Raw genomic sequence first — 18,576 nt, 5'->3', positions numbered from 1 at the left:
AGCAAAATAAACACATGGGTTATCTCCCAAGAAGTTCTTTCTTTATAGCCATTAAAATGGGCTCAGTAATTTTAATGATACTCTCGCAAGAAATAAGAGTTGGAGCAAAAGAGACCATCAAGAAGCAAATTCAAAACACATTTAAGCCTAACCCACTTCCTATGAAAAGGAATCTTGTACACAAATAAATTCATGAAGAACAAAGTGACAAGCATAAGAAGATAAGACACGAGTAACTTCAAGATTCTCAACATAAAGAGGGGAAACTTAATATTATTAAGATGCATATAACCATGTTTTCCTCTCTCGTAATAACTTTCAGTAGCATCATGAACAAACTCAACAATATAAATATCACATAAAACATTCTTGTCATGAGCTACATGCATAAAATTATTACTCTCCACATAAGCATCATCAATTTTATTAGTTGTAGTGGGAGCAAATTCAACAAAATAGCTATCACTATTATTCTCATCACCATAATCATCATATATAGGAGGCATATTGTAATCATAATTAATTTCCTCCTCAATAGTAGGTGGACTCAAAATATCATATTCATCATTGCAAGCATCATATATAGGAGGTAAAGTATCATCAAAGTAAATTTTCTCCTCCATGCTTGGGGGACTAAAAATATCATGCTTCTCAAAACCAGCTTCTCCAAGCTTAAATACTTCCATAGCTTTAGCAATAATAGTGTTCAAAGAGTTCATGCTAATAACATTGCTACAACTATTTTGTAAACAAAGTTCCATGGGTTTTATAATTTTCTGTTCAAACACCTCATGTCCTAACTCAAGATAAATACTATAAAGATCTCTAATTTTTTTGTTGTTTTCCATTAAGCCTAACTAGTGAAAATAAAAACAAGAAACAAAAAGATTTAATTGCAGAATCTAAAGGAGATACCTTCGAGCACTCACACACCGCAACAGTGCTAGGAAATAGCTTAGTAGTTGGAGGATGTCAATACCTTTTACCTTACCTCCCTGGCAACGTCGCCAGAAAATAGCTTGATGTCTACGGGTGCTTCTATTCTTGTAGACAGTGTTGGGCCTCCAAGAGCAGAGGTTTGTAGAACAGCAGCAAGTTTCCCTTAAGTGAATCACCCAAGGTTTATCGAACTCAGGGAGGTAGAGGTCAAAGATAGTCCTCTCAAGCAACCCTGCAATTAAGATACAAGAAGTCTCTTGTGTCCCCAACACACCTAATACACTTGTCAGATGTATAGGCGCACTAGTTCGGCGAAGAGATAGTAAAACATAGGAGGTATAGATGAATATGAGTGGTAATAACAATCTGAAATAAATATGGCAGCGAGTAAACATGCAGTAGAACAGTAAGTAAGCGGTGTTTGCAGTATTGGAAACAAGGCCTAGGGATCATACTTTCACTAGTGGACACTCTCAACATTGATCACATAATAAATAAATAACTTCTCCTCACTTGTGCTACATACACTCTCTTGTTGGATGACAAACACCATTCATTGTGTAGGGCTACAAGAGTTCCCTCAAGCCGGAGTTAACAAGCGCCACAACATTCAGCATTCATATTTAAGTAACCTTAGAGCATAATAGATCTTTGCAATTTAAACCGAGTACTAACATAGCATACACACTGTCACCATTACACTATGAAGGGGGAATAGATCACATAAATACTATCATAATAATAATTAACTCCATAACCTAGAAGAGATTATGATCATAACCTACGTCAAGAACTACACGATGCACACACTGTCACCATTACACCATGAAGGAGGAATAGACTACTTTAATAACATCACATGAGTAGCACATAGACTAATAGTGATACAAAGCTCATCATATGGATCTCAATCATGCAAAGCAATTCATGAGATCATTGTATTAGAGTACATGAGAGAGAGATTAACCACATAGCTACCGGTACAGCCCTTAGCCTCGGGGAAGAACTACTCCCTCCTCATCATGGGAGACAGCAGCGTTGATGGAGATGGCGGTGGTGTCGATGGAGATGCCTTCCGGGGGCAATTCCCCGTCCCGGCGGCGTGCCGGAACAGAGACTTCTGTCCCCCGAATCTTGGCTTCGCGATGGCGGCGGCTCTGGAACTTTTCTCGTATCCTGGCTTATCTTTTTAGGGTTTTCGCGACGGAGACTTTATATAGGCGGAAGGGCAGCCTCGGAGGGGGCCTGGTGGGGCCACACCATAGGGGGGCGCGCCCAGGGTCCAGGCCGCGCCGCCCTGTGGGGTGGGGCCCCCTGGCTCCCCTCTGGCGCCTCTCTGGCTCTCTGGAAGCTTCCGGGGAAAATAAGATCTTGGGCGTTGATTTCGTCCAATTCCGAGAATATTTCCTTTGTAGGATTTCTGGAACCAAAAACAGCAGAAAACAGGAACTGGCACTTCGGCATCTTGTTAATAGGTTAGTTCCGGAAAATGCATCAAAACGATATAAAGTGTGAACAAGACATGTAGGTATTGTCATAAAACTAGCATGGAACATCAGAAATTATAGATACGTTGGAGACGTATCAAGCATCCCCAAGCTTAGTTCCTACTCGCCCTCGAGTAGGTAAACGATAACAACAATAATTTCTAAAGTGACATGCTACCATCATAATCTTGATCAACATTATTGTAAAGCATATGAGATGGATGGAGTGATCTGAAGCAAAAGATTGCTAACAAAGAGATAATGACTAAACAAATGAATCATATAGCAAAACTTTTTATGAATAGTACTTTCAAGACAAGCATCAACAAGACTTGCATAAGAGCTAACTCATAAGCAATAAATTCAAAGTAAAATGCATTGAAGCAACACAAAGGTTGATTAAGTTTTAGCAATTGCTTTCAACTTGTAACATGTATATCTCATGGATATTTGTCAACATAGAGTAATATAACAAGTGCAATAGGTAAACATGTAAGAATCAATGCACACAGTTAACACAAGTGTTTGCTTCTAAGATAGAAAGAAGTAGGTAAAGTGACTCAACATAAAGTAAAAGAATGGCCCTTCGCAGAGGGAAGCATGGATTACTATTTTTGTGCTAGAGCTTTTGTTTTGATAACATAGAAACAATTTTGTCAACGGTAGTAATAATTCATATGTGCTATGCATAATACTTCCTACAAGTTGCAAGCCTCATGCATAGAGTACTAATAGTGCTCGCACCTTGTCCTAATTAGCTCGGATTAACACGGATTATCATTGCATGACATATGTTTCAACCAAGTGTCACAAAGGGGTACCTCTATGCCGCCTGTACAAAGGTCCTAGGAGATCAATTGCATTTGATTTCTCGTCTTTAATAGATCTCAACTTAGGACATCCATACCGGGACAACATAGACAACAGATAATGGACTCCTCTTTTAATGCATAAGCATTCAACAACAGATAATATTCTCATAAGATATTGAGGTTGTATGTCCAAACTGAAAACTTCCACCATGATACATGGCTTTGGTTAGCGGCCCAATGTTCTTCTCTAACAATATGCATACTCAAACCATTTGATCATGAAAATCACTCTTACTTCAGACAAGACGAACATGCATAGCATCTCACATGATATCCAACAAAAGTAAAGAGTTGATGGCGTCCCCAGAAACATGGTTACCGCTCAACAAGCAACTTATAAGAAATAAGACACATAACTACATATTCATCACCACAATAGTTTTTAAGCTATTTGTCCCATGAGCTATATATTGCAAAGATAAAGGAATGAAATTTTAAAGGTAGCATTCAAGTAATTTACTTTGGAATGGAAGAAAAATACCACATAGTAGGTAGATATGGTGGACACAAATGGCATGGGTTTTGGCTCAAGGTGTTTGGATGCACGAGAAGCATTTCCTCTCAGTACAAGGTTTGGGCTAGCAAGCTTGTTTGAAGCAAACACAAGTATGAACAGGTACAGCAAAACTTACACAAGAACATATTGCAAGCATTATAAGACTCTACACTATCTTCCTTGTTGTTCAAACACTTTACCATAAAATATCTAGACTTAGAGAGACCAATCATGCAAACCAAATTTTAACAAGCTCTACGGTAGTTCTCCATTAATAGATTAAACTACATGATGCAAGAGCTTAAACATGATCTATGAGAGCTCAAAACAATTGCCCAGTTATTCCAAACCATACGAAGCATTTTCTGATTCCAACCAAATAGCAATCAACGAAGCAATTTCAGCCTTCGCCATGAACATTAAAGCACAACTAAGAACACAAGTGTTCCATATGAAAAAGCGGAGCGTGTCTCTCTCCCACATGAGCATGAATTTATTCAGAGAATGAAAATAGCAAAACGAAAATAAAAACACATAGACCCTCCAAGTAAAGTACATAAGATGTGAAGGAATAAAAATATAGTTTCACTACAAGTGACCTGATAAGTTGTCGATGAAGAAGGGGATGCCTTGGGCATCCCCAAGCTTAGATGCTTGAGTCTTCTTGAAATATGCAGGGATGAACCACGGGGGCATCCCCAAGCTTAGACTTTTCACTCTTCTTGATCATAGTATATCATCCTCTTCCTTTAACCCTTGAAAACTTCCTCCACACCAAACTTAAAGCAAACTCATTAGAGGGTTAGTGCATAATAAAAATTCACATGTTCAGAGGTGACACAATCATTATTAACACTTCTGGACATTGCACAAATCTTCTGAAAGTTAATGGAACAAAGAAACTCATTCAACATAGCAAAAGCGGCAATGCGAAATAAAACGCAGAATCTGTCAAAACAGAACAGTCCGTAAAGACGAATTTTACAGAGGCACTTAACTTGCTCAAACGGAAAAACTCAAAACTAATGAAAGTTGCGTACATATCTGTGGATCACGCACGTAAATTGGCAGAATTTTTTGACTCATCTACAGAGAGATCTACGCAAATTCGTGATAGACAGCAAATCTGTTTCTGCGCAGTAATCCAAATCTAGCATCAACTTTACCATAGAGACTTTACTTGGCACAAAAAAACATGATAAGGAGAGGTTGCTATAGTAGTAACAACTTCCAAGACACAACAAAACAGTAGCAAAATAAACACATGGGTTATCTCCCAAGAAGTTCTTTCTTTATAGCCATTAAGATGGGCTCAGTAATTTTAATGATACTCTCGCAAGAAATAAGAGTTGGAGCAAAAGAGACCATCAAGAAGCAAAATCAAAACACATTTAAGCCTAACCCACTTCCTATGAAAAGGAATCTTGTACACAAATAAATTCATGAAGAACAAAGTGACAAGCATAAGAAGATAAGACACGAGTAACTTCAAGATTCTCAACATAAAGAGGGGAAACTTAATATTATTAAGATGCATATAACCATGTTTTCCTCTCTCGTAATAACTTTCAGTAGCATCATGAACAAACTCAACAATATAACTATCACATAAAACATTCTTGTCATGAGCTACATGCATAAAATTATTACTCTCCACATAAGCATCATCAATTTTATTAGTTGTAGTGGGAGCAAATTCAACAAAATAGCTATCACTATTATTCTCATAACCATAATCATCATATATAGGAGGCATATTGTAATCATAATTAATTTCCTCCTCAATAGTAGGTGGACTGAAAATATCACATTCATCATTGCAAGCATCATATATAGGAGGTAAAGTATCATCAAAGTAAATTTTCTCCTCCATGCTTGGGGGACTAAAAATATCATGCTTCTCAAAACCAGCTTCCCCAAGCTTAAATTCTTCCATAGCTTTAGCAATAATAGTATTCAAAGAGTTCATGCTAATAACATTGCTACAACTATTTTGTAAACAAAGTTCCATGGGTTTTATAATTTTCTGTTCAAACACCTCATGTCCTAACTCAAGATAAATACTATAAAGATCTCTAATTTTTTTGTTGTTTTCCATTAAGCCTAACTAGTGAAAATAAAAACAAGAAACAAAAAGATTTAATTGCAGAATCTAAAGGAGATACCTTCGAGCACTCACACACCGGCAACAGTGCTAGGAAATAGCTTAGTAGTCGGAGGATGTCAATACCTTTTACCTTACCTCCCCGGCAACATCGCCAGAAAATAGCTTGATGTCTACGGGTGCTTCTATTCTTGTAGACAGTGTTGGGCCTCCAAGAGCAGAGGTTTGTAGAACAGCAGCAAGTTTCCCTTAAGTGAATCACCCAAGGTTTATCGAACTCAGGGAGGTAGAGGTCAAAGATAGTCCTCTCAAGCAACCCTGCAATTAAGATACAAGAAGTCTCTTGTGTCCCCAACACACCTAATACACTTGTCAGATGTATAGGCGCACTAGTTCGGCGAAGAGATAGTAAAACATAGGTGGTATAGATGAATATGAGTGGTAATAACAATCTGAAATAAATATGGCAGCGAGTAAACATGCAGTAGAACAATAAGTAAGCGGTGTTTGCAGTATTGGAAACAAGGCCTAGGGATCATACTTTCACTAGTGGACACTCTCAACATTGATCACATAATAAATAAATAACTTCTCCTCACTTGTGCTACATACACTCTCTTGTTGGATGACAAACACCATTCATTGTGTAGGGCTACAAGAGTTCCCTCAAGCCGGAGTTAACAAGCGCCACAACATTCAGCATTCATATTTAAGTAACCTTAGAGCATAATAGATCTTTGCAATTTAAACCGAGTACTAACATAGCATACACACTGTCACCATTACACTATGAAGGGGGAATAGATCACATCAATACTATCATAGTAATAATTAACTCCATAACCTACAAGAGATTATGATCATAACCTACGCCAAGAAGTACACGATGCACACACTGTCACCATTACACCATGAAGGAGGAATAGACTACTTTAATAACATCACATGAGTAGCACATAGACTAATAGTGATACAAAGCTCATCATATGGATCTCAATCATGCAAAGCAATTCATGAGATCATTGTATTGGAGTACATGAGAGAGAGATTAACCACATAGCTACCGGTACAGCCCTTAGCCTCGGGGAAGAACTACTCCCTCATCATGGGAGACAGCAGCGTTGATGGAGATGGCGGTGGTGTCGATGGAGATGCCTTCCGGGGGCAATTCCCCGTCCCGGCGGCGTGCCGGAACAGAGACTTCTGTCCCCCAAATCTTGGCTTCGCGATGGCGGCGGATCTGGAACTTTTCTCGTATCCTGGCTTATCTTTTTAGGGTTTTCGTGACGGAGACTTTATATAGGCGGAAGGGCAGCCTCGGAGGGGGCCTGGTGGGGCCACACCATAGGGGGGCGCGCCCAGGGTCCAGGCCGCGCTGTCCTATGGGGTGGGGCCCCCTGGCTCCCCTCTGGCGCCTCTCTGGCTCTCTGGAAGCTTCCGGGAAAAATAAGATCTTGGGCGTTGATTTCGTCCAATTCCGAGAATATTTCCTTTGTAGGATTTCTGGAACCAAAAACAGCAGAAAACAGGAACTGACACTTCGGCATCTTGTTAATAGGTTAGTTCCGGAAAATGCATCAAAACGATATAAAGTGTGAACAAAACATGTAGGTATTGTCATAAAACTAGCATGGAACATCAGAAATTATAGATACGTTGGAGACGTATCACTGACTTTTTGGTACTTGGTTCTGCTGCTAGTAAGTCTTGTCCTATTATTTTTGGTAGACCTTTTCTGAATACTTGTGGAGCTATTATAGATTGCAAGAAAGAGAAATTTGTTACTAAATTTGCTGGTGAATCTTATGAGTTTAACTTCTCTAAATTTGCCAAAACTCCTTATAAAGCTGATTTGCCTAATGATGATTTTAGAGTTGAATAGTGTGTATCTATTGCTCTTGCTCCTAATAATCCTTTGCAGCAACATTTGGAGGATAGTGAGAGTGAAGTCTTTAGGGAAGAAAGGGATGAGCTTGATGAAATTTTCCTTCGTCAACCTATTCTTAAACATGACTTACCGGTTGAAGATCTAGGTGTAACGCCACCACCAAAGGAAGATCCTGTATTTGATTTGAAACCATTACCTGATAATCTTAAGTATGCTTATATTGATGATAAGAAAACATATCATGTTATTATTAGTGCTAAGCTTTCAGATTTTGAAGAAGAAAGGTTATTGGAAATATTGAAGAAACATCGAGGAGCTATTGGCTACACTCTTGATGACTTGAAGGGGATTTCTCCCGCTATTTGCCAACATGCCATCAACATGGAAGATGATGCAAAACATGTTGTTGAACATCAGCATCGTCTAATTCCCAAGATGAAGGATGTGGTAAGAAATGAGGTATTAAAACTTCTTGTAGCAGGTATTATATATCCTATTGCTGATAGTAGATGGGTTAGTCCTGTGCATTGTGTTCCTAAGAAAGGAGGAATAACTGTTGTACCTAATGATAATGATGAGCTCATCCCTCAAAGAGTATTTGTAGGGTATAGAATGTGCATTGATTATCGTAAAGTTAATAAAGTTACTAAGAAAGATCATTACCCTTTACCTTTTATTGATCAAATGTTAGAAAGGTTGTCTAAAAATACTCATTTCTGTTTTCTTGATGGTTATTCTGGGTTTTCACAAATTGTTGTTAGAGCTAAAGATCAAGAGAAAACCACTTTCACTTGTCCATATGGAACTTATGCTTATAGGCGTATGCCTTTTGGTTTATGTAATGCTCCTGCTACTTTCCAAAGATGCATGTCTGCTATTTTTCATGGCTTTTGTGAAAAGATTGTTGAGGTATTCATGGATGATTTTTCTATCTATGGGAATTCTTTTGATAATTGCTTGCGAAACCTTGATAAAGTTTTGCAGAGATGTGAAGAAACTAACCTTGTTCTTAATTGGGAGAAATGCCACTTTATGGTTAATGAAGGAATTGTATTGGGACATAAAATTTCTGAGAGAGGTATTGAAGTTGATAGAGCTAAAGTTGAAGCAATTGAGAAGATGCCCTATCCTAGGGATGTTAAAGTTATTCGTAGTATTCTTGGTCATGCTGGTTTTTATAGGAGATTTATTAAAGATTTCTCTAAAATTTCAAAGCCTCTTACTAATCTTCTTCAAAAAGATGTACCTTTTGTTTTTGATGATGATTGTAAGGAAGTCTTTGAAACTCTAAAGAAAGCCTTAACAACTACTCCTGTAGTTGAACCTCCTGATTGGAATTTGCCTTTTGAAATTATGTGTGATGCTAGTGATTTTGCTGTAGGTGCTGTCCTTGGACAGCGAGTAGATAAAAAATTGAATGTTATTCATTATGCTAGTAAAACTCTAGATGCTGGCTCAAAGAAATTATGCTACAACGGAGAAAGAATTATTAGCCGTAGTTTTTGCATGTGACAAGTTTAGATCCTATATTGTTGATTCAAAAGTCATAGTTCATACTGATCATGCTGCAATTAGGTACCTTATGGAAAAGAAAGATGCTAAGCCAAGGCTTATTAGATGGGTGCTTCTTTTGCAAGAATTTGATTTACATATTGTAGATAGGAAAGGTGCTGATAATCCTGTTGCTGATAATTTATCTAGATTGGAAAATATTGCTTATGATCCTATTCCTGTTAATGATAGTTTTTCAAATGAACAATTGGCTGTAATAAAGGTGAGCTCGCGAGATAGTCCTTGGTATGCTGATTATGCTAACTTTATTGTTTCAAAGTACTTGCCTCCAACCTTTTCAGCTCAGCAAAGGAGGAAATTCTTTTATGACTTGAGACATTATTTTTGGGATGACCCACACTTATATGAAGAAGGAGTGGATGGTATTATGCGAAGATGTGTCCCAGAATATGAACAATAAGACATATTGAGTAAGTGTCATGGTAGTGTTTATGGAGGACATCACGCCGGAGATAGAACCGCACAAAAGGTTCTACAATCAGATTTTTATTGGCCAACACTTTTCAAAGATGCAAGGAAGTTTATCTTATCTTGTGATGAATGTCAAAGAGTTGGTAATATCTCTAGACGCAATGAAATGCCTATGAATTATACTCTTGTTATTGAACCATTTGATTGTTGGGGATTTGACTTCATGGGTCCTTTCCCTTCTTCAGAAGGTAACACTCATATACTTGTCGCTGTTGATTATGTTACTAAATGGGTAGAAGCCATACCTACAAAAAGTGCTGATGGTGAGACCTCTTTAAAAATGCTTTTAGATGTTATTTTTCCTAGATTTGGAGTACCTAGATATATTATGACTGATGGAGGTTCTCACTTTATTCATGGTGGTTTTAGAAAAACTCTTGCTAAATATGGTATTAATCATAGAATTGCTTCATCTTATCATCCTCAAACTAGTGGGCAAGTAGAATTATCAAATAGAGAAATTAAATCTATCTTGCGAAAGACTGTTAATAAATCCAGAAAGAATTGGGCTAGTAAGTTAAGGAAGCATTGTGGGCTTATAGAACTGCTTATAAAAATCCTATGGGAATGTTTCCTTATAAAATGGTTTATGGAAAAGCTTGTCATCTACCTTTAGAAGTAGAGCACAAAGCTTATTGGGCTGTAAGAGAACTTAATAAAGATTTTAAACTTGCCGGTAAGAAGAGGTTGCTACAATTGAGTTCTTTAGATGAATGGAGAAGTGAAGCTTATGAAAATGCTAAACTTTTTAAGGAGAAGGTTAAGAAATGGCATGATAGAAAAATTATTAAAAAAGAATTTAATGTTGGAGATAAAGTCCTATTGTATCGGTCTCGTCTCAGATTTTTTGCAGGGAAATTACTCTCAAAATGGGAAGGACCATATGTTATTGAGGAGGTGTATCGTTCAGGGGCAATTAAAATTAGTTCTCTGCAAGGTGATGCCACACAAGTAGTGAATGGACAAAGGCTCAAGCATTATATTTCTGGAGATTCTTATAATGAAGATATTGATGTTATTCAAGTGGTGACTCCGGAAGCTTTCATCAAAGACCAAATTGACAGTTCTGCAGAGTTCGACTTTGAATAGGTAACAGTTTTAGCAATAAAAAGTCCGCGTTTAACTTTCCGAACAATATTTCTGCTGTTTATGGAAAATATGAAAAATTACGAGATCGAAACGGAGTGGAGGCGACGCACGAGGGCGTGCCCCCATAGGCCGGCGCGGGCCCCACCTGGCCGCGCCGCCCTATGAGGACAGCCCCTCGGCGTCCCGTTTCCACTCGTTTTCGGCCTGGAACCTTCCTTTTGTCGTAAAAATATTTGCTATATAATCCCCCAGATACCCAGAGGTCCGTATATCGTTTTCTCGTCGTGTTTTGTTTCGAGTTGTTTCTGCCAGATATTGTTTTCAGATCTAGTGCTACCATGTCTTCGTCGGAACCTCCGAAGGACGACTTCTTTGAGAACGTCATCAACCCGTACATGAACGAGCTGAAGATGCATCCCAAGGAATTGCTGCTCGTAGATGGAGAGTTGCAGATAGAAGATGTCCGGGGACCTAAAGAAGAAGGAAGCTTGGAGGACAGGATGGAGAAACTAGAACAAGAGGTTTTCACCTACAAGAAGATGGCTGAACGTGAAGTGGACATCTTCCACAGAATTGTGTCCGAACTCATTGGTGAACACGGGAAGGAGACTGCAAAGCTGTGGGGCGATATCCTCTCACTTCACAACACTACCAACCAACTTCAGCGCAACTTTATGATGTTTGGAATCAAACCTGTGAGTATGAAAACAGGTTTAAACGCATTAGCTATGCTGCTACTTTCAGGATTCCTGAGACCAAGACATCATTTGTTGATGGAGAGCCTCTTCCTTGGAAGTCTGATGACGAGAAGAATCCACCACCATCACCACCGAAGGAGTAATTCATCACTGGTATTGGCATCCCCTTGGTTTGTTCCAAGCTTGGGGGAGTGCCGCGGTATCACATCATCACTATCTTTATCTTTTTACTATCAAGTAGTGTCATATCATGAGTAGGGAAGTTATCATATAAGATGGTTTGCAGTGTGGAAATATCTCTCTCTTAGTTGGTTATCTATGTATCCGTTGGTGTGAGTTATCGTTATGGAATATTAATGAGAAGTCTTATCATTTACCTTTTGCACACCTTATTTTAGTTTGCAATTTCTGTTATATGATTACTCTTGACATTAGTATTGATATCACTTTGGGAGCATCAAGTAAATCTATTTGGTTTTGGCAAACTTAGCATTGGTCAATAGCAACAACACTTTGATGTTTAATTAGAAAAGGGAAATACGTGTAGATATATTACTTTATTATCTTTCTGCTAATGAGTTTAGTATTCTGAAGTTAAAATTGCTTGTGCTTACGAGAAAGATGCATGATTGTTTCTATCACATGTATATTTGTTTGTTTCCCTCAACCTTTATGCTTGCTACCCAACCTTGCTAGCCAAAGACCTGTATTGAGAGGGAATGCTTCTCATACATCCATAACCTTAGACCAAACCCATGCCATTTTTGTCCACCATAACTACCTACTATGTGGTATTTTGCGCCACTCCAAGTAAATACTTCATGTGCTACCTTTAAATAATTCAAACTATATTACTCCTTATTTGTGTCAATGTTTTATAGCTCATGAGGAAGTATGTGGTGTTTTATCTTTCAATCTTGTTGGGGGACTTTCACCAATGGACTAGTGGCACATCCGATTATCCAATAATTTTGCAAAAAGAGCTGGCAACGGGGTTCCCAGCCCCAATTAATAACTTTCATTAATAATTCTCTCCACATGTTATGCCCTGATTTATCAGTAAGCAACTTAATTTTGCAATAGACACTCCTCCATGGTATGAGAAATGTTGGAAGGCACCCGAGGATTCGGTTAGCCATGGCTTGTGAAAGCAAAGGTTGGGGGAGTGTCATCCATAATAAAACTAAAATACATGTGTAAACAAAAGAGAAGGAGGATGATCTACCTTGCTGGTAGAGATGACATCCTTCATGGGAGCCGCTCTTGGAAGGTATGTTTGGCAAGGGGGTTAGAGTGCCCACTACCATTCGTTGACAACAGTAAACACCACTCAAAATCTTACTTTTATGCTCTTTATATGATTTCAAAACTTGAAAAGCTCTAGCACATGATTTAATCCCTGCTTCCCTCTGCGAAGGGGCCTATCTTTTACTTTTATGTTGAGTCAGTAAACCTATTTCCCTCTATCTTAAGCAAGCAATTGAGTTGTTGTGATCCAATCATTTATGCTATGATCTAGTTAATCAGGTCTTGTATTCTTCCTTGTTTAATACAAATTTTATCTAAATGAATATGACTTTGAAAGCTATCAATGATTATGAGGAGATTGTTAAGATTAAGGATGAAAGCCCTGCCATATAAATGCTAATATAAAGGCTTTGCTTAGAGGATAAGTACAATCTGTTAATAGTTCTTTGACCAAGAACAAAGTTTGCCATAACCGTTTATGATTTCCTATGCACCTCTATTTGTGATTTCTCTTTACTTATTTCAAGTTGAGTTATATGAGGAGGATGTTTACTAGAATGTCTTGTGTGAATCAATATGATGCTTCTTGTCCGTATTTTATTTATCGACTCTTCACTCCATAAAACATGTGGTCTTGTTTATTGAGCTCAGTTTCGCTTGGAGACAAGCGAGGTCTAAGCTTGGGGGGAGTTGATACGTCCATTTTGCATCAGTATTTTATATCATAATTTGCTGTTATTCATTGATATATTTCATATTTAGAGATGATACTTATGTTATTTCACCTATTTTGCATGTTTCATGATTATTGGAGAATTATTCACCGGAGTCAGGATTCTGCTGGAAAAAGCGCCGTCAGGACACCATATTTCTGAAGATCAACAATTGACAGAAATTATACAGAACATCTTATTTTTCCAGAAGACGAAGCCAGCCAAAAGGAGGGACCGAGGAGGGCCACCATGGGCCCCCCGATAGGCCGGCACGGGCCCCGGCCTGGCCGCGCCGCCTTGTGGGGAGGGGGCCCACAGCCCCCTTCGGCCGCCTCTCCTTCGCGTACTTCTTCGTCCCGAAAACCTAAGGCACGGGGGAGAAGCGAGAATAGACATAGCCGCCTCTGCGGGGCGGAGAAACACCAGAGAGAAAAGAGCTCTCTGGCGGGCAGGAATCCGCCGGGGAAATTCCCTCCCAGAGGGGGAAATCGTCGCCATCGTCACCGTCATCGAGCTGGACATCATTGGGATCATCATAATCATCATCTCCACCATCCACATCGCCATCTCCACCGCTGCACCTCGTCACCGCTGTAACATCTAGGGTTGAATCTTGATTGTTTGATAGGGGAAACTTTCCCGGTGTCGATTAATACTTGTTATTGATGCTATTGAGTGAAACCATTGAACCAAGGTTTATGTTCAGATTGTTATTCATCATCATATCACCTCTGATTATGTTCCATATGATGTCTCGTGAGTAGTTCGTTTAGTTCTTGAGGACATGGGTGAAGGCTAAATGTTAGTAGTGAACTATGTTGAGTAATATTTAATGGTTTGATATTTAAGTTGTGGTGTTATTCTTCTAGTGGTGTCATGTGAACGTCGACTACATGATACTTCACCTTTATGGGCCTAGGGGAGTACATCTTGTATTCGTTTGCTAATTGTGGGATTGCCGGAGTGACAGCAACCTGAACCCCCGTTAGTATATCGATGCAGGAGGGATAGCAGGATCTCAGAGTTTAAGGCTGTGGTTAGATTTATCTTAATTACTTTCTTGTATTTGCGGATGCTTGCAAGGGGTATAATCACAAGTATGTATTAGTCCTAGGAAGGGCGGTGCATTAGCATAGGTTCACCCACACAACACTTATCAAGACAATGAAGATTAATCAACTATATGAAGCGAAAGCACTAGACAAAATCCCCGTGTGTCCTCAAGAACGTTTGGTCATTATAAGTAAACAAACCGGCTTGTCATTTGTGCTAAAAAGGATTGGGCCACTCTCTGCAATTATTACTCTCGCATTTTACTTACTTGTACTTTACTTATCTGCTATATCAAAACCCCCTGAAAACTTGTCTGTGAGCATTTACAGTGAATCCTTCATCGAAACTGCTTGTCAACACCTTCTGCTCCTCGTTGGGTTCGACACTCTTATTTATCGAAAGTACTACGATACACCCCCTATACTTGTGGGTCATCACGTGGCATATGTGATTGAGTGAGTGCGGCGACAATTGTCCATGGCGTGGCATATGTGATTGAGTGAGTGCGGCGACAGCTGTGGACTGGAGGAGCAAAGGGCACGAGCAGCTGGGATGGGAGGATCATAGGAGTGGAGGGGCACCTCGAGGATGAGGCATGGCCATGGATGGGCTAGGGAGGGGACGACGTCCGAGAGGAGTCCAAGGAAGGGACGCGGTGGGCCATTAGTGTAGTGGTCGAGTTTTGCTAGTGCTTTCCAATTAGTATCCAATTGTTGTCCAATTCCAATTGTTTTCCGTTGGAAAATGATCTGGTTCCTCTGGGGGTTTGCATGTTGTGATACTACAGGTCCACACATAGCTACATCCGACAGCCCGCGTTGTTCGCTCATGTCGTGTGTGCTCGTGCTTGCCACCCACTCAGTGTTCAATCATGTGCTAAACCAACTCCATGTTTGTAAGTACACAAAAATTCCTCCGAGCAAACCTAGTTCGACTAAACCTTTGTTAATTCAACATGTGGCAGTCACTCTATGTATGGTTAGTTTGGTTAGCCGCAATTGGTTCGAGGGTGAATAAACCTATAAATAGACAAACTACCTATATCGAACCCATAACTCCTCGTGCTCTTGCACGTTCCATTCATTATAGTGCGCACCACACCACTCAGAGGTTGTGTGCTTCATTTTGGGGAAGGTTTCCATGGCAACGGTTACCCATTTTGAAAGTTAAAGCTTTTGCATCTTCATATAAATTCATAGACTTTCTTACATTTAGAAGGTTTGTTGGTGGTCAGGGGCCAATATCCATGGCTAAGAAATATACCTAATCCCTCATACGGGTGATCCATGGTCATTCCCTTGATGACATGGGTATACCTTGTTAGGCCTACAACTTGTGTAGCCCTGATACATATTTGGAGGAAGCCCATCAAGTTAGAAGACAAAAGCATCCGAAAGCCCAAACGGCAAAGAGTGTCAAATAAGGAAAGGCCCATCAAAGAAGCCGACACCTCCTATATAAATGCTAGGAGGAGCCAGTGGAAGGGATCATCGAAACCTTTGTTGTAACCCTAGACTTACTCTAATATTACGACGACTTTGCCTCACAATCAGTATACCGTCGGATCGCCTTGTTTGTCATACCAACCGACGAAACCACTAGTGCACCTCTTTCCCCGAAACACTAATTCCATATCCATGGACATTTCCGAGGTTACCCCTCACTTGGCTCTAGAGCCATACAATGCCAACACTTTAAGGATTTTTTTACATTTTCTTTGTTACATGGACTTAATATGTTCTACCATATACTAGATATTTTTTGGATACATAAAATATATAACCCTGCAACTCATATAATACTGAAGTACTAGATATATTTTGGATATATACACTATATAATACTGCCAAGATATCATATAATACATAAGTGGGTGGTGGCACATATGTATGCTATAATCTAGTATCTACTTTTTGTATTCTTTTACACCTTAGCACATAAAAATATTGTATCTTAATATTCCATAGATGTATGTGTATAAAAAATAATGAAAATCATGTATCAACATAAACGTTCTATAAAATAAATATAAAAGTTCAATATAAAACAAGCCAAAACCCACATCGAGCTAACAAAGATATCATTAATGTTTTGATGGGACGTCCCATATACGATAAGATGTTCCACAAGATCAAGCAGAGCTTATCGCAAACATCCGGGAGAGTCTACATTGCACTGGACTTAGAGTATGTAGCATCATCGACCACCGATCTGAGTTCCCAGCCGCATTGCTCCACGCAATGGTACAACCATCCGAGAGATTTTGTCAATGGAGGCTATATTGTTCAGGTGGGATTGGTTTTTGCCTTTGATGGCCCCTCCAACGATGTAATGCAATGCTACCAGCTCAACTTTCACATAGATGAAGCTTCTGGGAAGTACAGCAAGGATTCTCTTGATTTCTTGGTGGCTCATGACCACATTCTGCAAGAATACCGGGATCTCGGTGTCTTCCCCGAGTGGGCATATGCCGACCTGTTGAGGCATTTTCCCTTCAGCGATTCCTCGGTCACTTGGATCACCTTCCACACGGACAAGGATATGGCTTTTCTCATGAAGCTTGCAGTTGAGGGTGGATTTGGTATGATGCCGGACAATCTCTTGCACTTCATGGATCTAGTTAGAAAGTTCTTTCCTATGCTCTACGACGTGATGGTCCTCGCGCAGCTCGTCACCCGTTGGTACAATAGAAGTTTGAAGAAACTTGCGGATCAACTTTGCATCAAAAGAATTGGCCAAGAACATTTTGCTGGTTCGGATGCTCTAGCCACGTTTGAGTGCTTTCTAAAACTAGTGGAGCAATATGTAGGGGAAGGGATATCAGTGATAATGGGACTGCTGTCCGGGGCGGAGGAAGTGGAGATGGCCACCGTGTGCTCGCTTCCTCTGAGCTTCTCTGCTATAAGTGTTTTTGAAGTGAAGCCTGCCGATTTCCAACATCAAGGCCTACGCATTCACGATACTCTGAGATCCAACTTCAATGTCGTTGGCGTGCAGGTAACATCCATTCTATACTACCAACGTTGATATCTGCTATTCACTATTGCTTGCTGTCTTTATCACTTGAATACACACTAGTAGGAAAAGCCTCATCAGTGGCGCACGGAAAAGTGATTCTGTGGCGCACGGGTGGTGCGCCACAGAAACGTCGCCACAAAAATAAGGTTTGTGTGGCGCAGTGGCCCGTGCGCCACAGAATTAAGGTTTCTGTGGCGCACATGGTTCCCCATGCGCCACAGAAACAGGTGTGCCACTGAATTACATTTTGGTGTGCCACAGAACATTGTACAGGTATACTCGATTTTATACTGTCTGGTGTATTGTACAGGTTTTATACATAGTATACAGGTTATATACAGATATAATATAGACAGATATAATATGGACACATATAACATAGCAACATTATACATCATCATCACATTATACAACAATATAGACAAATGTTTTGCATACAACTCTTAATTCATACAAATTTCACAATTTCGAGATACAAAGTAGTCTTCATCCGGTTCCTCCTTTGCTCCCTCATCTCTACCCACCAGGCTCGCTTGCATCGGGGTCTTCATATCCAGTTCCTACTATGATGAAAATGGAAGAAAGTGAGACCAACAAGTCCGATGCACAAGAGAAATGGATAAATGCCTCATACATTGTTGGTCAACACAAATATTAACATTCAGGGATGGCGTAAGTGAGACCAAGTCCGATGCACAAGAGATTGATATTTGTGCTATCTTACCAGGCTCACTTACGCCACCCCCAAGTGTACGGGGACCAAACATTTTAATCATCGGCATTTTGAAAATCTCAAAGCAAATGGAATGACAAAATGGAATAAGTGCCTCATACATTGTTGGTCAACACAAATACTATGGTCAGAAACCATAGTTGCAGTATACACTGCAGTATACTTTGCAGAAGGGCCCCCTTTCTCCGGCCGCCG

At 39.7% G+C, this 18,576-nt stretch overlaps 1 protein-coding gene across 1 annotated transcript; it reads left to right on the top strand.

Annotated features, from left to right (window-relative positions):
* The first annotated feature begins 16,961 nt into the window (after positions 1-16,961).
* LOC139834997 (uncharacterized) lies at positions 16,962-17,657 on the top strand. Its single transcript, XM_071824935.1, has one exon. The coding sequence runs from the start codon at positions 16,962-16,964 to the stop codon at positions 17,655-17,657; it is 696 nt and encodes a 231-aa protein (XP_071681036.1).
* Positions 17,658-18,576: the final 919 nt, after the last annotated feature.

Source organism: Lolium perenne, chromosome 1, assembly GCF_019359855.2.
Source record: "Lolium perenne isolate Kyuss_39 chromosome 1, Kyuss_2.0, whole genome shotgun sequence".
NCBI classification, from domain to species: Eukaryota; Viridiplantae; Streptophyta; class Magnoliopsida; order Poales; family Poaceae; genus Lolium; species Lolium perenne.
This window is presented reverse-complemented; position numbering and strand designations above follow the sequence as displayed.